The sequence below is a fragment of the Pleurodeles waltl genome, chromosome 9, assembly GCF_031143425.1.
Source record: "Pleurodeles waltl isolate 20211129_DDA chromosome 9, aPleWal1.hap1.20221129, whole genome shotgun sequence".
Classification (NCBI taxonomy): Eukaryota; Metazoa; Chordata; class Amphibia; order Caudata; family Salamandridae; genus Pleurodeles; species Pleurodeles waltl.
Window position 1 is genome coordinate 517,379,359 of NC_090448.1, and position 22,909 is coordinate 517,402,267.

Below are 22,909 nucleotides of genomic sequence, written 5' to 3' on the forward strand. Positions count from 1 at the left end.
ATAGTTCATAGAGAGGCCAGTGGTTTTGTATCCACCCCTAAATTTGAAATGAGTTAAAAGTTGTAAATGCCTTTCACAAAGACAATTTCCTCCTTATGAGAAGTGGAAAACAGGGGTCTTGCCAACTTCAGACTTTGACATTCTACTCAGAATGTAAATGCCTCATACCACATGTGGGTTTTCTAGCACTGGCTCATCTATGTCCAGAATCAGGAGAGGAGCCAGACCATTCTTTATGCTAGAGTCAGATCTGCATGCTTCTTCAGATCAGACAGATGACTAGAGCACAAATTCAGTAGCCCCAGGTCCCATGTTAGAACAGAGAAATGATGTCTTGAACTATTGTTGAATACCCCTTCAGACAAGGTCTCACAGCTTAAAGTCGTGTATTTTATTACACCTCAAACTTCAAAAATGTCATCTAAAGAATGTAATAATGGCAGATCACTATCACTTTTCTACAAACTAAGAAACATACCAATGAAGTAATCTCAATTTTACTGAGTGGGCAAGATGTTATTTCCAGATATTTATTTAAAAATGGATAACTTGACAAACATTCATCTACTATATTATGGGTCCATCTCCAATTACTCAATGTGTTTCAACAATGCAGTAGTTCTGCCAAAGCCCTACTTTTTCCTGGATGAACTTCACCGAGGTAATCTCACCTCCTCAGAATCTCTCGATTGTCCACTGCTTTATGATAATGACTATTTCCCTACAATCAGTGGGAAAGGATCCTACTTTCAGACGTTTTGTTTTTTTTATTAATTGAGGACTTGCTCATGGACAATCCTTTTAGATATGTGAGGCCTTTTGTGGCCTTTTCCTAGAAAATTTGTCACATTCCTGCTCCGTTTAGAACAATGCTGTGGATGTTGATTGACTGGCAACCGTTATGTTCCAACAAGCCTGGACTGGTTCAAACACCCAGGCCTCTGCCCACAGTACGTAGTACAGAAACTAAAAAAAAAAAAATGCATGCCAAGACCAAGCAAACTAATACCATGGTAAATCTCAGCAAAAGTGCCTCAGTTTTTGTGGTGCCTCTATTGTGGGTCTCCATACCCTATTGTGACCTGGGACTAGGGCTACCTGTGGATTGTCCTTCACTTGACTATGGTAGATTAAAATGGTGGCAGTCCTTTTGTGTAAACCTGTAGTATGTTCTTCATACTTTGTGAAGGGGCTCTTCATAATATTTAGGATGGTGAGCTCTATCCAATGCATGTCCTCGGCTACTTCTCTTTTGTTGCTCTGTAGAATCGGGCATCCATGAACTGACTCACTGAATAATTAGCAACAGCTGCTTGTGTCCAGTACATGTTGTGTAATGGTCATCTGTCATCCCTTGGCTGACTCTACATAAAGGGTATTGGGCTGGCTGCCAATAGCCAGTAGATGCGATGTGCTTACTCTTTTGTTAGCTCATAGATGAACCATACAGAGCACTTCTATGCCTCTGTAAGCAGATCACACAGCCACAACTCTTTTTCTCCTGGGTTGACACTGTAGAGTTTTTGTCTGAGTCCCTTTAAATAGTACATTTCTGAATTGTACTTTTATTGCCCCCAAGTAGCCCTGAAAACACATTTACCATTGCTGAGTTTAGCCGCTACATACTTGTGGGTTGCTCCTTGGTACGTCTGGATGGACTCTTGCAATCATATGTGATGGCTGAAGTGTAATGTACATGTCCAATATCACTCCTCTTGCCACTCTGTGAATTATTTAGAAATATCCATAACTTAACGTAACCAGTGAATGCATTGTGCTGCTCCAACTCTACGGATACCTGATAATCATTTATAACAATCACATTCGCTAAAATGCCTGCTTTCTAGCTCTCATTAATCTTCCGACCACTACACATAGCACTGAGACACGATAACCTGAACCAAACAGGTGATGGATGGAATGCTTGACTTACTCTTAGCCACAGGTGATTGCTTAGGTTGCAGTCCAGTCCACTGTTTTTCACCCATCTTGACATTCTAGACAAAAGCTCGCCTTCCATAAATAAGCACCCTGCTCATGGAAACAGTCTGTCCCAAACTGCAAGGTGAGGCCCCTTCCAGAAGGCGCCAGAAGCAACTCTAGACTGGTTAGCCCTATTTGGGGCCCATCTGTAGGGTATAGTTGGTTTCCTATGGCACTGAGAGCATAGAACCCACATCTAGGCATATCTGTCTCACAAAGGGCGTCAACTGCTACAAACAACAAAGTGAACCATGGAATGCTTGAAATAATTTCAACGACTGGCGATCACTAAAAGCTGAGTACTAGCCCATTATTTTCATTCATCATGCCACTCTAGACAAAGAATCTCTTTATGAAAATCAGTACCAACCCTGCTTTTCAAAGGAACAGTCTCTCGAATTGCTGAGAGACAGGTCCCCTGGAAGGGATCACAAGCAACCCCATTCGTGCAACCTGGGCTCACTGTGCCACTGAAACCAAGCTACAACAAACTGAAGAGGCTTAAAAAGCCGAAACCGGTCCTGGGAAGCTTGTGTTCCAGTGTGGAGAGGACCTGTCTGGGCAGTTGAGGCTGCACTGTTACTACTGGGACAGCACCAAGGCTGATTTGCAAATGACAGGTTCTAATGTGACATGGCATTGTAGACAAGATATGAGGGATCAGGATGTGGACCAGAGTAATAACCAGTGGGCGAAATTAATTCAAGCATTTCAACCATCATCTTTTTGTGCTTTTTGCATTAATCATTAAGGCAAGATAAAAGCACAATTCTTGTCCCGCAAGCATAACACCTAAACACTTTCCACGCAGGCCAAACTGTAATACAATGCTCTTCCAGCCAAGCACTCCACTAGAATGATGCCTGCTTCCTATCTGCCAATCTGCAATGGCCCATTCATGGGGGAATAGAGCACTATAGATGTAATCCCAATACAATACATTTACTTGGAATCCGAGTCCACAGCACTTAGATCCAACAAAACTGAGAAGTTCTGTACATTTTTAAAGAAATATATGATAATTCAGTGGTGAATACTTAGGGTTCATCGCAAGATTAGCAATGGAGTTTTAAGTCAGAAAAGAAAATAAGTTGTGTAAGTCCTAAAAGGCACGTTTGTTAAAATAAAGGAAACGATTCTGGAAAAATGTGACAATAATTTCATCAGAACTCAAACAACAACAAAAAGACATCACAAATTATTAAAAATGTTGACAAAACTTAAAATCTGTATTTAAAATATGAACTCGTCATTTTTTTTGACTGCTGCCTTGATCATTTATAATCAAAAACATACCTTTTTGGAGAAATTAAACAACTTGGGTCTACATTCATCACTGGAATTTGCGACCTGAAATAGCGATGAGTACAAATAACAAAAAATTATGAATGTGACTTAAGTAATTGAACATACTTTTCAGGCTCAACATGACAAAACGACATTTCCTTATAGATTATTCATTTCAGTAGTTTTTAAGCGTATATTTATTCCGGTTAGTTTTAATCACGTGAACCTCATAACGTCTATGACGTAAACCATTTTACTACTAACAGATCTTTAAGCTCGTTACAGTCTAATAAGAATATTTTTACCTGTATATATTCGATGGTAGGGTTCAGTGTAAGTGGACAGGGAATATACCATTTTTTTATTACAACCTAAAACATAAGCATAAACACACACAGTTAAAAATGTGGGTGCTTCATGAAAGATGCGTATATTATAACAAGCACTTATGTTGGGACTATGTTCATGGCGTTAATAGATGGGAGAGGAAAAATGCATAGTTATCTAGTTAACATTTTTTTCTGGTTTGCATCATTTTGAATACATCGTCTTTGGTACTAGAAGATACATTTGTAAAATTGGAAACCAACCCTTTACGCACAATTCTTACACATATGTCGGGCAGATTAATAATGCCAGAGAAGGGTGGCGGAATTATGAGAGGAAACTGTATTTGTTGAATTTTATCCCCCAATTACCAGATCAAAATGTCAATTTATATGAAAGTTCTGCTAATGGTATTACACGCTCAGTGGTCCCCTCTGTATTTGTGGTCAACTTCTTAACTCGAGTCATAAGAAGTTATTTTTGTACAAATGCATTTTTGTTACTTTTTGTTGTTACCACTGACACATCTATATCATAGTACGTGTGTCTTGCTCTAACAAACTATTCCTCAGCATATAGCTAGCCCCACACTTCCAACTTTAAGCTTCTACTTTGGATAGTGCAATTCAGTCTGCCTGCACGGTCATGTCCAACAAGAACCCACACTACTCGGACTTGCACTACTCATGCCCAGGGCCGGCTTTAGCGCTGGTGGCTCCCTGTGTGAGAGTCTTTCTTTCCCCCCCACCCCATGGTCACCTCCACGGATTCACTCACTACCACCCGGCAAATGTGCCCCTCATGTCTCCATAGCACCCCTGGCACATATTCATTTGTTTAAAAGCGCTGGCCAAAGCTGGCTTTACGAATCCACTCAGCTATCCACAAAATATATAGTTATTTTCTTTGCAGCAGGCACAGTAACCCGCTATGCTACTTTATGACAAGTCAAAACTGCCAATAGACAAAACTCCCAGCTCCCTCTCTAGCAGGAACATTAATCACAAGAGGTATCTTGACATTTAAATTGTTTCCTGAAGGCTGGACTCACAAGGAACTTTTCAGCAGGTGCTTTTACATCGCAAGGTTCGTAAATCATTGCTAAATACAGCGCCCCCTGAGGTCAGCGTTCCCCAATCCAGGTCAGCACCCGGTGCAGCCACACCGCTCGCACCGCCCTAAAGGCGGCCCTGGTATCGCTGCTGTTAGGTTTGCTTATCCAGCTTCTGATGACCATGCGCCCACCACACACCACTGCTGCTCTTGTGTGGATATTCTCAATCTATGCCCTCTCCAGGGTGCCCATGGTCAGATTATTTGGCACCGTCAGTTCCTATGTTAATTGTCTTTAAATATCCCACAGTAAAAAGAAAATCATTCCCTTGCAAGTGTGTCATACTCATACTTTTGCAGCCCTCTGGGCCTCTTTTTATCACTTCAGGAATCACCAAACAAATCTAGACAACAACAAAGGACTACCACTTTTGAGTAAAGAAGGCATATAGAAGGAGCAGCATGAGAACATATATTGGCTGAACGTTACAGATATTCAAAAAAGTGGGGGCCTTGGGTGCAGAACCCTTCGCTCCAAAACACACCTTAACTACTCTTCATGTATTACACATGTATAAGTCTGGTTTCTACTATTAAAAGCTACAAAAGGTTTTTTGTGTTGTGGATATGTCTCTACTAAATCAGTTATTTCCCCCCAAACTTAAATTATAAGATTACTCTTACCTGTGTCTAGGGAACAGTTTCAATTAATTTTATATTTTAACAAAGGGATCTGTGCAAGCCTTTAGATCATCTCAGAAAGCAGATGACCGTTAGATATAAGCACCACCTACACATACGCTCCAGAAGTGTCTACTGGCAGAATTTTGTGTTTACATTTAAAACTCATTGGTCACACGAATGAAAATTAACCAACTCCAAAGGTATCAAAGTCAAAACTAATGACATTGAAAAATGTTTAAATCATTTTCAGCTTTAAGTTTACACAAACCTCGTGAATGTAAAGAACCCGTGTTTCTGTTTACAAGTCTGCTTAAGATAAGAATTGCATTCTCACTCAGATACTTCCTAAATGTTGTTTCATCTTTGTAGCTCTCACTATAAAAAAAGGTAGGATCTGCTTTTGTGCGTTGTAGATATATGACTGAATCTGAGTGACTGAGCATTTGTGTGTGCAATAATTGAAGTTTCTAAACCAAGCATTTGCTATTTTGTAGCATGATGTAGGTGGCATTATGGGACTTTGGACGTTTTTGCTGAAAGTAAAGACAGAGCCAGAAGCCATTTAGCGTTAATTGTGCAAATAGTAATTTATAAGCCACATTCTTACGTCCCTCACCAAAATAACTAGATCATTCACTTTCATATTTTCCCAAGTTACAGGGTGCTGTAACTATAGGAGAGTTACTCTTTTTCATATATAATTGGTATTCATTTAAATTCTATTAAGGACACAGTTTTCCAATGTTTTCCAAATCAACATTGTCATCCCTAACAATTCATTTTAGAAGGCCTTCAAACCCATCGAATCACCTACCTTCTCTGCAGTTTCCATCCCTGCTTAAAGATTCTCGTGAATTGTGATGGTTATTTTGCATGCTTTAGAGCCATGTACGTTTTGCTTTGCTTTTTCCAAAGGATACTTTTACTTGAGCCGACTAGCTGCCTGACTGCTTCTCCCTGTCCCCTCCCGCTTGCTCTTGCCTGTGTTCTTTTCCCCAGTGCTTCCTTTCAACCAGGTGCTCTGTGTTGCTTTTCCCTAAACCCCATCTTACTTTTCCTCCTGCCCTCCACCCCCACTGCTTTCACATCCTCTCTAGTTCTGACCCCGTTGCTTTAATATATCCTCCTGTGTTGCTTTGGTGTGTCCCTTTTCCTCCCATGTTGCTTCACAGTCCGCCCCCACCTTCCCGTGTTGTTTCTCCACTACCCCCCTTGCCCATGTTGCTTTGCTGTTCCATCTCTATGGTCCGTTTTGCTTCTGCTCCACTTGCTTTTGGAAAAAGTGATTTTGCATGGTTTATTTTCTTTTTAGTTACCAATCCAACTCGGATCAGTAACTGAAAAGAAAAAGAAAAACACCCAGGTCATTTTGTAGGCGTGAGTATGTGGGGTGCCTGTCAACAAAATGACAAGGCGGCCATGGCAAAGTTTTTTTTAAATTATAGCCACACTGCACAGCATTGTAGTTGCTGTGAAGCATGGCTAAAAACCTTTGGCAAAGCCAGTAGGTCCACAAAGGCGTGACTTATTGGCTTTTTCAGTGCTTGCTATGGGTCTTCCATCACCAAAATTGCCTTAAATAACTACACCCAATGTAATTCACCATCCCTTTCCTTAGGTTAAGGTTAGCAATAATTCAGTTATACCACACCTTTCAAAAACCTCTCAAAGTAGGACTAACCCCTCCCTTCCACTGAAGAAATCTATAAATTATTACTAAATTCCTATCTCGTTAAACATGAATCCAAATAATAAACATTGCAAGTAAGTACAGAGATATAATTTTGATTTCAAACCTTATTACATAAAGTGTTTCTAATTTGCATGCTAATTCAATAAGGGTTTAGGGAGTACTGTCCTTTTTATATAAGTCTCTGGGCCTACCGTTACCTTTCGTATATTTATTCCCTAAAGTGGAACAATGTGAGCTAGAGATCCCCAGTGGACAGTTTTTACCAGCTGATGCTTGTGGATATGTCAGGTTTATCTTTTGAATGAAACAAAAGGTGCATCTTTTATTCAGAGACCCATACACCACACACTAAATTTAAAGTCATTCTTCATCTCATAAGATGCCTGGTGCTTTCAAAGAGATGTTACGGCATATATTATACATTTAGACAGCCATTACCTTCGATCACAGTTTAATTGTTTCATTTTGCTGTGTTGTCATCACTCACAGTAAAATACACTAGATCACAAAAATCACATTAACAATATACAATGACTGCATGTAACTAAGGCATAATAAAGACAATTTATAGACATACATTTTTCAGGAAACGTTACCAAAAAAAGCAAATTAAAAAGCTTTACTGTTAGGGCTAATAAAAAGAAAATCCTCTCAAGCGCCAAGCAATAGTGATGAAGTGTACAGCACAAAACAATACGAGGGGGAGACACAGTATATTTACAAGTCTGTACACTGAATGTTTGGAAGATACGCATTTTTGTCGCTGCATTTCTTATATCCAGCGTGGTGAAAAGACGCGCAATGGTGATAAGACGCTCACGTTTTTTTTGTCGGTTTTGTCACAATTCCAGACTTCATGCACATTTCTATTTCTGGACTAGGAGTTTGCGTATCTATAACCTGACAGTATGCCTAATGTAAATTCCACATAAATAATTCCCCAAATTCTGTGAGTGATCGACCGAAAGATATAAGTCACACTGTAGCTCATACACTCCAGATACAATTGCAGCCCAGAACATGGCACTGCAATTTGAACAATGATAGCTAGTTTCCACGACTGGTATCCTGTTTTTAATTACACACGACGTGATACTCAAATAACTCCCACACTGCACGAGATCTGATTATCAGTTCGTACGATTCTTAGAAAACCAACAGATATGCACGATTTATTTAATATGTCAGCAGTGTATTGGACCAAGTAATTTGCCTACTAGAAGTTCCCAGTGCAATGCAAATTGAAACTGTTCTATATTTCTTACCAGTAATAACCAATTCCAGCCTTAATACACTTTAGTATGTGCCCAAGGCAAGGTTTACAAAACTATGGCCCTCATTACGTCTTTGACAGTAAAAAGCGCCTACCACCGCGGCGATGGTCCATCACCGTGGCTAACATCCATCTGCAATAATATGACAACAGCAGGATTTCTGCAACAAGAAGGGCGGAGAAATAATACGGCCTGGAGGTGTTCTGCAGGCGGATGCGGCTGGAGGTAGCAGCGCTTTGTCCTCTCCCCTGCTGGAAGACCCTGTGGATTCAGGTAAGTCGGGTTTCCAACAGGGGAAGGGAGCGGGGGGTGTTGTGTGTGTGTGTGTGGGATGGGTGGGTGGGGTTGTGTGCATGAGTGTGTGAGTGAATGAGAATGTATGTGTAGTGTTGTTTGCATGCATGTCTGCATGTGTGAGAATGCATGTAAGTATGGATATGTGAATGTGTGTGCGTGTCAGTGTGAATGTGATGTGGATATGTGCATGAATGAATGGATGCATGTATGTATGTATGAATGCGTGTATGCCTGTGTGAGTGGGTGTGTGTATGCGTGCTGCGCGTCTGCGTGTGTGTGTGTGTGTGTGTGTGTGTGTGGGGGGGGTGGGGGATTGTAAGGGGGAGTGTGAATGGAGGGGGGTGAGGGGCATCTGGGGAATTGTTGGGGGGGGGGGGGGGAGGGGGCCTCCTATCAGTGACAGGGAAGGAATTTCCTGTCACTGATAGGGCCTACCGCCATGGTTTTCATGGCGTTACAAACACCACGATAACCATTGGCAGTAAGCAGGGTCAAAATGCCGCCGGTGGTACTATATCAACCGCCGGGCTGAAGATTCTTAGCTCCAGCCCGGCGGCTGCTACCGCCATGGCTGTCGGAGTGCCAACCCACCAATGTCATAATGTGGCGGTATGTACTGTCAGCCCGTTGGCAGTACTACCGCCACATTACCACCGACCGCCAGGGTCATAATGACCCCCCATATGTATTTATTCTAATAGCATTTATGCTGGAATAAAGGTACCCCCAGACATTCGACCTATAACTGTTGACACAAATGCTTCAGCATTTTAAACTCCGATCTGGATACCTCAATTGCGAGTAAAAGTTAGATTAATGTCAGGTCAAGGTGTCTGAAGCTTGTATATCTCACTCATCTGAGATCACGAGGAAGAACCAATTCCAAAAGTAATTTATGAATAATCAAATGTATCAATATTTTGTATCTTTACATTAACATAAAATGAAAATATCAAGGCACAGTGAGTACAAAGAACAATTGTCTTGTTATACTTTTCCAATAATTACTAAACTTTGTTAATACAATTCGTTGTAAAACTATTTAACCATTGGATACAATGATATTTTGCTGCAGATTACAGATTCATTTAAAGGCCTTAAGAATGTACTTTGAATAAAAACTTAAATTCAAAACACAAATCGTCCCAAGAAAACGGTCACCAGTAAATAACATTTGTGAAAAGATGTAAACCTTCTCTAGAAAAGAAGGAACAGGTCACTTTAGCGAATTCTATTTTCAAAGCAAGGTTTGCTTAAAGCACCATTCTATGGGCCCAATTTACATATTGGTGAACTGAGTACCTGTCGTCATAGCGGAGTAGTTTACGACTGCCATGCCGGGGGTACTCCGCCTACCCGCAGTAATTAGAGATATCCACAGGCCAGTGGACATATCTTGCATTTCCAGGAACCGCTGCCACAGCAGCAGAGCTGCACGTTAAACTTTCAAGTTTTTTCTTTTCAAAATTTGTTTTAAAAAGCAAAGCCTCTCATCTCCCATGGCCAGACGGTTATTTTGCAGTTTTCACTGCCCTTCACCGCCAGGATTTTCCAGGAGATGAAAAAGCGGTGAAAACTGACCTCTATTTCCACCCATCTAAATTAGGTAGGCTGACATCCAAGTTAACCTACAACAGCCCTAACTCTGTCAGGCCTTGAGAGGGGTGTAACCACCGTGGAGACTGAGGAGTCTCTGCCATCATCACATATATAATATATTATTTTTTCAAGGCACAAAGAAATGGAACTAAGGAATCTATACTTATCGACGTATAAGTACTTTCATGATAATATCTAGTTAGTGTGCTGGATACAAAATTTGGCAACAATATTTTGTGGATAGTTTGCCACTCGATATTGAGACATCTGAGAGGTCACAACTATAATCCTGCAAGGTTGAATTTTATGGGATCACTACTGCAACAATGATGAAAGTCCTTAGCAGCTCAGGACTATGTTCTCTCATCAGAAGTAGATCTCTTTAGAGAAAAGGTTAAAGACTCCTGCTCTACAGTGACACAACAATTATAGTTTAGTTTGTAATGTTTACATGCTATATAATCCCAGGAAGCCGTCCTTCAATGAATCTCAGTGAAGGGGCTTTGTTAATAATCGCTTTATAGGAACATATGAACCACAGAACCCTGTCAAAAACCAGACTGTTTAACAGACTGCGTGGTACATACTTACAACCCTTTTGCCCTAACTGCAAACTAGGAATAAAAATTGGGACAATTCAAGCTCAACATGTGTAATGTAGTTTTAATAAAAACGTATGGTTCCTATTTTCTGCAGATAAAGTGAAAGTAATATTCATATAGAAAACCTGAACAGATGCCAGTTGAAACAAGTTGGCCGAGAACTGTATATGTATTACTAAAGAATTGGTTCCATGTGCCTTTTCAAGCACATATCTGGCACAGGGTTTAGCCACGCCAGAAACGAATACAGTGCCAAAACAGTGTATTACACAATTAGGCCTAATGTGCTTGGATCCCAGGAACAATCAACATAAAGCCTATTAAAACACTTTTACACATCAACAAATAGTGATAGTTTTGAGCTAGGTATAAAACATATGGCATGATTTGGTGATAATTTAAAGCATAATTATGTTTCCGAAGAACATTGGCTGACATTTTTCTCTTTTTGAGCATAACGTAAATTATACAAAGTTCGACTATTTACTTCTAAGTAGCTCGGTGCTTGAGCTGAAAGAGGAACGGCAGATCTACCCACAGTACCCTCGAGGGAGTGCTGGATCGAGGCAGTCGGCCAGTGCTTAATCTGAGCCTGTAGTTCCATTGCAGACCCCCACCATTCACAGCAAGAACGAGAAAAAAACAAAAAAGGGGGAGAGCAGTAGCAAGAGAAAGGTTGAAAAACAGTGACAAGTCAACAAGCATTGGCAAACCCAATAGACCTTGCCTATACAAGAGCTTTGGCTTTGCGCCAATGTGTTTAACCATGTTGTGCACCAGTGTGACTGTTGTTCAGTATGGTTAAAAGTTAGTGGCATAGACGAGAGTGAAGTAGAGTGGAGTGTCAGAGTGGTGTGGCTAAGAGTGGAGTGACGAATAGTAGAGTACAGTCCCACAGAGACGAGTGGAGTAGAGTGGAGTGGCATAGAGTATTGTAGAGTGACAGAGTGGTTTAGGGTGTCAGAGGGGAGTGTCAGAGTTGATTGTTGTAGAGTGGAGTATCGTAGACTGGGCTGGTATTGAGTGGAGGGGCGTGTAGTAGAGTGTCATAGTGGAGTGCAGTAAAGTGGCTTAGAGGGAACTGCGTAGAGTGGAGATCAGTGGCACAGAGGGAACTGCATATCATGGAGTAGAGTGGCATAGAGTGGAATGCGTAGAGTGGGATAGATGGGCCAGGCGTACAGTGGAATGGAATGGCATAGAGTGGAGTGGCACGGATTGTCAGAGTGGAGTGGCATAGTGTGTCATGGCAGAGTAGAGTATCAGCACTGAGTGGCATACGTTGGAGTGGCATAGAGTGGAGCAGTTAAGTACACTGTTGTACAGTGGAGTGTTGTCAGAGTAAAGGGTCATAGAATGGAGAGTCAAAATGGAGGGTCATAGAATGGAAAGTCAAAGTAGAGGGTTATTGACTGGAGTAAAGTCATTTAGACTGGAGTAGAGGGAATTACGTAGAGTGGAGGAGGGTGTTGTAGTGTGGAGGAGAGTGTCTTAGAGTGGAGAGTCGCACAGGGGAGTACAGTATTGTGGAGTTGTGTGGACTGCAATTCTGTAGTTTCATGGAGGGAGTGTAGGGTGGAATAGAGTACTGCAGAGTGAAACAGAGTGTCATAGAGCAGGGTGTCAGAGTTGAGCGCAAAAAGTATAAGAGTGGAGTGGCATACAGTGGTGTATACTGGAGGGGTATAGAGTAGAGAACTGGGGTAGAGTGGAGTGGGGTAGAGTGGAGTGGCATAGAGTGGAGTAAAGTGGCATTGAGCGAGTTGAGTACAGTATCAGAGTGTGAAGAGGTGTACAGTGTTGTAGAGTGGCATAGAGGAGAGTAGAATGTCAGAGTTGTGGCGTGAAGAAGAGTGTCGTGGAGTGGTATAGAGGAGAGTGTCATAGCATAATGTAGAGTGTAGTGATGTAGAATGGAGTAAAGTGGTGTAGAGTGAGTAGAATGGAGTGGCGTAGAGGCTGGACTGTTCCCACTGGAGCAGGGTCAAAACTGATTTGTATATAGCTCTGTCCAAACTGCAGTGGCATGATGAGCAAAAAAGATGCACTGGGATGTGGCCCCAAGTAATTGCCAGTGGCTGAGATTAATTCAACCATTCCTTCCATCACTATGTATACTTTTGTATGTCGCCCTACTTGGGACAGGTACGCCCAAATGTGGGTCCTTTGCACACTGTCTCACTGGAACCAAGCTATACCCGGCTGATAAGCCCATAACAGGGCTGAAACTGGTCCTGGGATGCTTGTGTTCTGGTTCAGGGAGGACGTGGGTTGGCAGTTCAGGCTGGACTGTTGCCACTGGAGCAGGGTCAATACTGATTTATATACAGCTGGTTCCAAACTGGGGTGGCAAGGTGTGCTAAATAAGGATGGACTGGGATGCAGCCCCAAGTAATAACCAGTGACTGAAATTAATTAAAGCATTCCTTCCATCACTTTTTGTATATAGCATAAAGTGGAGTAGTATATAATGGCGTACAGTGGAGCAGAGTGGCATAGAGTGGTGTGAGTTGGAGAGTGGCGTGTCAGACTAGAGTGTTGTAGAGTGGAGTGGCACAGAGTGCTGAAGTGTGGAGTGACACAAAGTGGCATACTGTAAGCTGTAGTACATTGTCATAGAGTGAAGTGGAGTGTCGTAGAGTGGAGTAATGTGGTGTGGAGTGGTGTAGAGGGACTTGCATAGAGTGGAGAAGAATGGTATAGAGGGAACTGTGTATCAGTGTAGAGCAGAGTAGAGTGGAGTGGCATAGAGTGAAGAGGTGTGGCGTGGCACAGAGTGGCATACCGTTGGCTGGAGCACAGTGTAACAGAGTGAAGTGTCGTAGAGTGGAGTAATGTGGTGTGGTGTGGTGTAGAGAGAATTGCATAGAGTGGAGTAGAGTGGGATAGAAGGAATTGCTTATCAGAGTAGAGCAGAGTGGAGTGGCGTAGACTGAAGCGGAGCGGTGTAGAGTGAAGCACAGCAGCGTGGAGTGGCATAGATTGTAGTGAAAGTGTCAAACTGGCATGGCATAGAGTGGAGTGTCAAAGTGTGAGAATGGAGTAGCATACAGTGGAGTGGCATAGAGTGGAGTATTGAAGTGAAGTATCATAGATTAGAAGGCTGTAGAGTGGAGAAGACTTGAGTGCAGTAAAGTGGTTTGGAGTGGAGTGCAATAAACTGGTGTGGAGCAGAGTGGGTTGCAGAGTGGAGGGTCGCAGAGTGGAGGGTCGCAGAGCTGAGGATTGCAGAGTGTTGTAGAGTAGAGGGTGTCTGAGTGGAGATTCATAGAGTGAAGGGGAGTACAGTAAACGGCCATTGAGTGGCGAGAGAGGAGTGGTGTGGCATAGAGTGGAGTGATGTAGTGGTTTAGAGTGGAGAGGTATGGACTGGAGCAGAATACAGTGGCACACTGTAGAGTGGAGTGCCAGAGAATTGCACAGTGACGTTGAGTGTAGTAAAGTGGCATGCAGAGATGTGCGTATTGTGAAGAAGAGCACAGTAGAGTGGAGTACAGTGTCAGAGTGAAGTAGAGTGTCGTAGAGTGGAGTACAGTGTTATGAAGAAGAGTGGAGTATTCGGGTTTTGTGGAGTGCTGCTCGTGGAGTGGAGTTTTGTGGACTGTAGAATGGAGGGTCGTGGAGTTAGAGGGAAAAGAGTGGAGTGGCATAGAGTGGAGTAGAGTGTAATTGAATGGAGTGCCCTAGCACAGAGTATCAGAGTAGAGTGGCACAGAGTGGTATACAGCTGAGTGGTGTATAGTGTCATACAGTGGAGTAGAGTGTCGTGCAGTGGAGTGTTGTAGGGTGGATTGGTGTGACATGGAGTGGATTGGCATGTCGTGGAGTGGCATGTTGTGGAGCAGTGTGGAATGGAGTGGTGTGAAGGGAATTGCATAGAGTGAAGAGTGGCAAAGACAGATTTGCGTATTGTGGAGCAGAGTGGCAGAGGTGTGAGGGTGGAGTGTCACAGAGTGGCATACAGTGGAGTGGCATGTAGCGGAGAAGAGTGTGAGAGTAGAGAGTCAGAGTGAAGGGTTGTGGAGTGGAGGGTCAGACTGCAGTGGCGCAAAGTGCAGTAAAGTGGCATAGAGGAAACTGCATACAGTGGCTGAGAGCATCGTAGAATGGAGGGAAGTACAGTAGATTGAGTAGAGAGGAAAGTGGAGTGGAGTTGAGTGGACTGCAGTGGTGTGTCACAGAGTGGTGATTTTAAGACTGGAGGGTCGTGAAGTGGAGTGAAGTGTTGAGAGTGGTGTGGTGTCAACACCAGGGCAGTGCGCGCTCTACAGGCGACTAGAATGCAAAAACCCAGCACTCTCAAGACAGCGTAATTTATGCATTGTGCTGAGATGTTGTTGTTTAACCTTTTGCATTGCAGAGTTCAATCCTGAAGACTTATTTTTAAGGTGCTTATAAATACTGTTCATTTGCAATGTATTGCTGCAGGCTTTCAGAGTGTGTCAGGGTGTGGTCCCTTTCCAGGGCCTTCTAGAAACTTTCCCTGCAGCATGCCTGGGTGTGGTTGTGGGCTGGGCCAAGACTCTATAAAAGGGAGCCAGCCCAGCTCCTGGTCCTGGTGCAGAGCAGCAGCAACTTCCTGAGCTCCTGTTCTGGTGGCCTACTTTGATCTTCCAGGCCTCTGCCTTTCATACTACATTGGTGATCCTTAAGCAGGGCGGTAATACGGAGGTTGGTCTGGGCCCCCGACCCCCGTTATCGAGTGCGCTCGAATTCTTGGGCCTTATTCTTACATGAAAAACAATTTATTCTTGCGCGTGTGAATGTGCACTTGGACGTTTCGTGGCATTTGCATGCTGTTACTAAAATCAGCAAGACGCGCGATTCTTTCCTCGTGTTTAATTCATGTTATTCATTGTGCGCTACCATTCCTTGGCACTTACATGGTGGCATTCGAATCGGCAAGATGCGCGATTCTTTCCTCGTGCTTTATTCATGTTATTCATTGTACGCTACCTTCCTAAAGCATTTACTTGTTAGTACTCGAGTTGACAAGTCACATGATTTATTCCTTGAATCCGCATTCTGTTATTCATTATGCGCAATTCATGGTCCAACATTTTGAGAGAACAAAAAAGGTCAGAGTTCTAGATAGAATGTTGTGTGTTCCTGACATGTATTCTTAAAAAAGATTCATATGATGGTTCAGAACTTATTCAGATTGTTTCCTGATTCTCATGCAAAAGAAAGTACTTGAATTTGAAAGTTTCATTTTACCTCTCCTGATTCCCTCACAGGTATTCAGTCATCTTGAAGCCTAGTCATTTTAAATCTATTCTTAGGTTGTTCATGTTTTCAGAATGACGATGCTTAGAGTCATAGCCTAGTACTGATTTCATGAGATGTAATTTTGATGTTGTGTGTTTTAACCTTTTGCTTCCTACAGGTCCCCTCCCCAGCTGTTCCCTTCCTAATCCCCTTTTCCCCACTTGGACTCTTTTAGACTCTGTGACAAAACTAATCAGAGTATTGGAGCGGTCTTGTGGTGGAAGTGTTGGGAACGTGCACAGACCCCTTGGATCTGGTGACTGACACGTGGCCTAGAGTAAAGTGCCACAAAGTGGAGTAGAGTGTCATAGGGTGGAGGGGCGTACATTGGCGTGTCAGAGTTGCATAGCATAGAGTGGAGTAAAGTAATGTAGAGAACTGAAAAGTGGAGTGAAGTTTCAGAGTACAGTGCCGTGGAGTGTATTAAAGTGGAGCGGACTGTCACAGCGTGGAGTGACAGTGTCAGAATGGAGCGACACAGAGTGGAGTGGCATGGAGTGGAATGGCGTAAAGTGGAATACGTATTGTGTAGTAGAGCAATGCCATTACAGATAACAAATTTTCACTTAAATTACCATTACATTTGCACATACATTTTTACCTATAAAATTATACAGCACAAACGATAATGTGTGGAAATGGTATCACTTTGTGTATTGATTTATTTTTGTAATATTTGTTCCCATCACACTGCAGAATTAAAAAAAAAGAATGTGCTTCATTTGTGCTTTCCTAATTCTCATTTATTTGCATAGTTCAGTTATGGACATTTAAATGTTGTTTTGTGCTAGAAAACAAATGTTCCTTTCGTACCCCCAGTAGCCAGTAAGATTGTCATATAAGTTGTCTCATTTTGAAGTCAGTGGAAAAAAAGTAAACACCAAGTTCCCTCGGAAGTCACAGCCTGATATTTGACCTCTGTCTCTGAATGCACAGCGAATGTGCAAAGAACAAAATTTGGAGGTGTATTTGCAGAAAGTGAGCACTGGTGGTAGAATGCAAGGAGTGAGGATAAACAGGCTATGCTCCACGGGAGGGACAAAGACATACTGGACAGACTAAAAGAAAGCCAGTAAACAGAAAGCAAACAAATGTGAGTTACAAACCACAAAGCCAATTGTAAGCAATGGGCAGAATGCAGTCCCAGGGAAGCTTTCAGAATGTCACCAAGATGTCTTTATCGCAACCAGAGAAATATGCCATCTGGTAGGCGTTGACTTAAAAAGCAGGTCTGAAAAAGGAAGTGCAAAATAAAGGGGCTGGGAGTCTGAAGACAGCAAAGACATAGTATTTGACAACCCAAACTTTGTCAGTGTTGGCTGCGGGTTTCTGAGAAAAACTCTGAGCACCGGCACTTATTATTTTACAAATCAGGCACTGCTGTTGGCTGAGCTTTTCCTAACAACACTGGCTTTTTCATCAATGACTTTCAGAGGAGATCCAGTTGTATACATTCACACAGTAATGTAAACATTTAATAGCTATTGTCAGCTGTGAGGTATGTAAAATTAAAATAACAAGAAACAGGTATAATGTCAGACACTGGGTTAATACAAATGGCTCTGAAATTACAAAAACCCAATTATGTCTTGAACAAACATGGGGTGTCATAAGGCAATGTATAATCATTCACTGGTCATACTGAAGATCTATAGGAAACGTGGCCTATCCAACTCTGACCTGCATCCAGAGTGGCTAAGCACAACAAAACTTTATTCTACATTACTCTGAATAGAAACTCACAGCTCCCACCCTTGTTCAGCCCCGTACCTATACACACAGAACTGCATACACAAATGCACATACTTGCAATTAGCCATCAGTGGGTCTATTTTATTAAATAGTCTAGTTTGGGACCTTTTTAGATGAAAAAAGAGGTCATTCCACAGAACCCAGAGGTGGGAGAGCAGAGATGAATTGTTACAGAAGGTAAGTAACTCACCTTTAGAATAGATCCCAAACTAGTACCTCCCAATCTGGTGGACTTGTGGAATGCCTCAGATCAAACATCCTGGTAGGACTGAACAAGTGAAATGCCCTTCCAGTCAGAACTGGCTGTCAAGGCAATAGTGGTTCACAAATGTGTGCACTGACACCCACGTCACAGCCTGACAGATGTCAAGGACAGGTACTACCTGTGCAAGTGCAATGGTAGCTTATTCAGGAGACTTACTAGACTGCTGTGCATTTGTTCAAAAGAAGCACACATTGGGGAAGAAATTACCACATTTAGAGCCCACTGTGGCATCACAAAGGGTTTGAGAGGAAATATTTGACATGTGCAGGAACTGCTGGTCCCGCAGACATAGAAAGACTGTAATGGCCAACAAATAACCTTAAACTGTGCCCACTACAAGTACTTGCAGGGCCAGAAATAAAACAGCCAAGTCAGCTGTTAGACCTGACATCTTTGACATGGTGTTACCCAAAGCTTTTTGCCAAAATCATTTTTTGTTGGCAGTAGGGCTCTGCACACTTTCCACCTGCTAACCAGTGGCAAAGTGCTAACACACTCTCCCTCAAACATGGTAAAATCGATATACACCTAATTGGCACATTTAGCTTACTTATAAATCCATAGTATATGGTACTAAATGTACCCAGGGACAATAAATTAAATTCTACTAGTCAGCACCAGCACTAATTGGGCCACTCACTAAAGTAGCCCTTTGAAACATGTCTCATACCTGCCACGGCAATCTGCTATGCAGTGTGTTCCCATTTCAACCTGGCAAAATAAACCTTTTACCAGGCCTAAACCTACCTTTTTAAAACATATAACTCATCCATTAGGCAGGCCTAACAGGTCCTAAGGCAGGGTGATAAGTATTTAAAAAGTTGTACATGTGGGTATAGGTTTTACATGTCCTGGCAGTGAGAAACTCCCAAAGGTATTTTTCACTGTTGTGAGGCCTACCTCTGCCATACACTAACACTGGGATGCATATTACATCTAATACGTGCTAACTAGTAGTATGTGGATATTTTCTTGAAACCTTTAGTTGAGGCGACCGAGGCATATCTAAGGGATACCATGGAGACAATTAAATTGATTGACAATTTACATTTTGATTCAGACAAGCAAATCTTGGTAACGATGGATATTGTTTCCTTATACACTAACATTCCACAAAAACATGCGCTACAGGTTATTAGAGAGGTATTGAATAAGAGATCGCAACCGACCCAAGTACCTACGAGCTTCTTAGTTGATCTTTTGGAGATAGCAATGACTAAGAATTTTTTCCTTTTTCAGGGAGATTTTTATTTGCAAAGAAAAGGAGTTGCCATGGGTGCTACCTTTGCACCAGATGTAGTGATTTTGTATATGGATAACTATGAAAAACATTCCATATATGATAGATCAATGCCATACTTTGAACATATAGCTTTGTGGAAACGTTATATCGATGATGTTTTAATGATTTGGACTGGCACGCCATATGATTTGCTAGAATTTCACAAATTGCTAAATGAAAGGTCACAGGATATACAATTTACCATACAGTATAGTTTGTGTGAAAGAAACTTTTTGGATATAACTATTAAGTTGCAGAGGAACCAACTATATACTACTTTATACAGGAAAGAGAGTGAGAGAAATTCCCTGTTACAATATACTAGTCATCACCCTCGAAATTTGAGGGATAACCTCCCTTAAGGACAATTTCTCCGTATTCAGAGGAACTGCTCTCGAAAGCAGGACTTTTTTGAAGAATCAGAAGCTCTTATGGGGCTGCTGAGTATTAGGGGTTACCTTAGGAGTCTGCTTAGGAAAGCAGTAAGAGGGCTTGGTTTTGCCATAGTGAAAATTACTTGAGCCTAGAAGGCGGACCAATTAAAATAGTAGAATGATATGTGTTACAACATACTGTACCAGGAGCACTGAAATAAAAAAAGATTATTAATCAATATTGGACCTTGATCTCAGATGAGATTGATGTTCAGCACCCCCTCTGATGTATACTTTTAAGAGAGGTAAGAATATCAAAGATTGGGTAGTTAGCTCTTTTTTAGCTGAACCTCCGAAACCCTCTCTGTTTTCTATGTTGAACATACCAGAGATTGTTGGTCATTATAAAGTGGGGTATGTAAAGCGTGTACATTATGTCTGGATACAAAAATCTTTAAGTACAAACATATGTCTGTGACACTGAAGGAACATACTAACTGTAATAGCATGAATATTATTTATGTGATTAAATGCCCATGTGATCTATTATATATTGGACAGACAATTCAGAAAATTAGGGTACGCATTTTGCAACACTGTAGCCGTATTAGATGCAAGGTACAGGGTGCACCTTTGGTTGACCATTTTTCAACATTGAATCATGCGGCAGACTCAATGAGATGGATTGAAAAAATGTGTATCAATCAACGGGCTGGTGATATAGCGGACATCTCAAATTTACGTGAATGTAAATGGAGTCATCTCCTGGACTCAGTATCACAGGGTCTGAATGAGTATGAGGAGATAGCTAGACAGACGTCAGGCCTGACCAATGGATAAGAGCTTCCTGTCAATGAGGGTCAGAGATACTCTGTTGGGATACAAGTGGTGTCAGACTGTGTTTTGCAGCAGATGTGACACTTATAATGAGTAGAGAGACATATGAGGGTCAATTTTGATATGCGATCAGGATATTTGTGAGGTTAGAATAGTTAAAGCAACAGCATAGAAGTTAATTAACTTATCTATGCGAATGGGTATGATGTGAGTAATGTGGTTATACAGTGGATAGTAGGACACAAATTTTTTTTTGTGAGGTTAGAAGAAATGAAACAGTAGCATAGAGGTTAATTTAATATCTATGCATTGGGATAGGATGTGAGTACTTTGGTTAAATAATTGGACATTTGTTGTTTTGGATATTGGATAATATGCCACTAGCCCGCAAATGTTATCATTAAGTGCTTTTACTGCATTTTGTGATATTTGTCGCTGAAAATAAAATGTGGCATCTGATCTACGGAGGCGATAAAAATGTATGCTAATGAGGTACGGAGTTTGCAAGACGCTGCTTACGTCCATATTCTAAACATATTTTCAAACGTCGTGCACGTGAACGCCGACGTAACTCGCAAATGTTATCATGATGTGCTTTTACTGCAATTGGTGATATTTGTTGCTGAACATAAAATGTAGCGTCTGATGATAGATCATTTTAGAAAATTTGTTTAAGCCGTGGAATGGTAGATGTTGACTACGATGCAATAAAAATGTATGCTAATGTGGTACGGAGTAATTCATGTTGGAGCTCTTGTGCCCGCGTTTGTAAGACGCTGCTTAAGTCTGCATTACAAAATTTTTTAAACGTCGTGCACGTGAATGCGACGTTGGTTATTTAAACACAGCTTTCTTTCCGCGCGGGTTGAACTACAGAGACGGGAGCCGAGAGTGTGTGGAGTAAACCGGCGATTGCTACTGCAAGGTATCATGACATTTAGTTTGACCTTTCGGGTGTGTTTGCAAAAGGTTTTGCTATACAGAATGGGCAAGATGTGTGATTTTCATCATTGATAAGATCTTTAGCACTGTGAAAATGCTATTTGGGTGAAAGGGAGTTAATTGACAAAGTACATTGGCAAAAGTAATTTTGCCAACTTGTCAAGATGGCTATCTATGATAAGAGAGTTAGGATTTTATTTGTTATTGGAGCATGGTATAATTGAAAGTTTTGGTCTTTTTACGGAATAATATAAATAATAAATTAAATATATAATAAACATCAAAAATATTTATAGATGGTAAGGTCACGCGTCTAGCTAAATTAGATTGTGTTTTGTAGTCCTGACATCTAAAGGAGAAATATATATGTGTTTATCCAAAGGGACCCTAAGGAGGAAATAACAACTTTGCAGAAGAACACATTGCCTTACCCAGTTGAGGAAGAGGATCATGTTAATGGATTTATGTGCTTCATGATAAGATTTTTTGAGGGGATGCGTAGGACGTAATACATATATTTAAGATTATCTAATTTTGTTAGTGTATTATATTCATTTTGTAGGTCTAAGAAATTTCGGGGATATAACTAAGAACATGCTGACTGAAAGATGGAGTTGATTCTAGGTGAGCAATGATATAGCATGGAACTCAAAGTAATACTGTAGTACAATATTAAGATTGGACATCTTTGTATTTATTTAGATGTTCCCTACCTATAAATCCTGATGAAGACCCTTTTTGGAGCCCGGAATTTGCCTTAGAACTGTTATTAGGTCGGAACGTCTACAATAACGCTGTAGCCTGGATTGTTTTTTTTGGAATCGAGTGGAGGACAAAAATTGGGGATTCGAACCCGGACATTAATAAATATTTATTCAATTTGAAGAATGGTCAACCAACAGGCTTTTTAAATTCTTTTGTGCTATTAGATATGTGGGAGATTTGTTGTCAATTTTGCTGTTTCTAAATCACGTGCACTTTATTTTTTGCACTTTTCTGTCCTTTTTGTTTTGATATGGTAGGAAGTTTGAGTTATATTTAATAAATTATGAAAAATAATTTTTAATATGGAGTAATGAATGGAAATTTCAATGATCTTTCCTGGAATGGTTGTTTTGTATCTATGCTGCATGGGTGATAATAATAATAGTTATTGGAATTGGATTAGACATTGGTGGGGGGTTTCCTCTGGTTGGATCAATGTTGTTTTGTAATAAAAAATAACTACCATATGGGAGCAGATAAGAAAATATTGCTTGCACTCAAATGAAATGTGGTTTAAAAGCCTCTTTTATGGTTATTACAAGTTGGCACTTTTATGCCCAAACCAAATGTGCCTTTCTGCCAGTGTCCAGTCACATTACTGTGATTGGTTCTCCTGTAGTGTTTT

The 22,909-nt window shown here is 41.3% G+C and overlaps 1 protein-coding gene across 2 annotated transcripts in view; it reads right to left on the bottom strand.

Annotated features, from left to right (window-relative positions):
- Positions 1-22,909, bottom strand: part of SLC38A6 (solute carrier family 38 member 6) — a 324,618-nt gene that overhangs the window by 70,670 nt on the left and 231,039 nt on the right. For both annotated transcript variants that reach the window (XM_069207408.1, XM_069207409.1), the window contains 2 exons: positions 3,576-3,641; positions 3,280-3,333 (listed from right to left, as the gene is read on the bottom strand). In XM_069207408.1, coding sequence (XP_069063509.1) covers positions 3,280-3,333; positions 3,576-3,641 — 120 coding nt within the window. The remainder of the gene's footprint in view (positions 1-3,279; positions 3,334-3,575; positions 3,642-22,909) is intronic.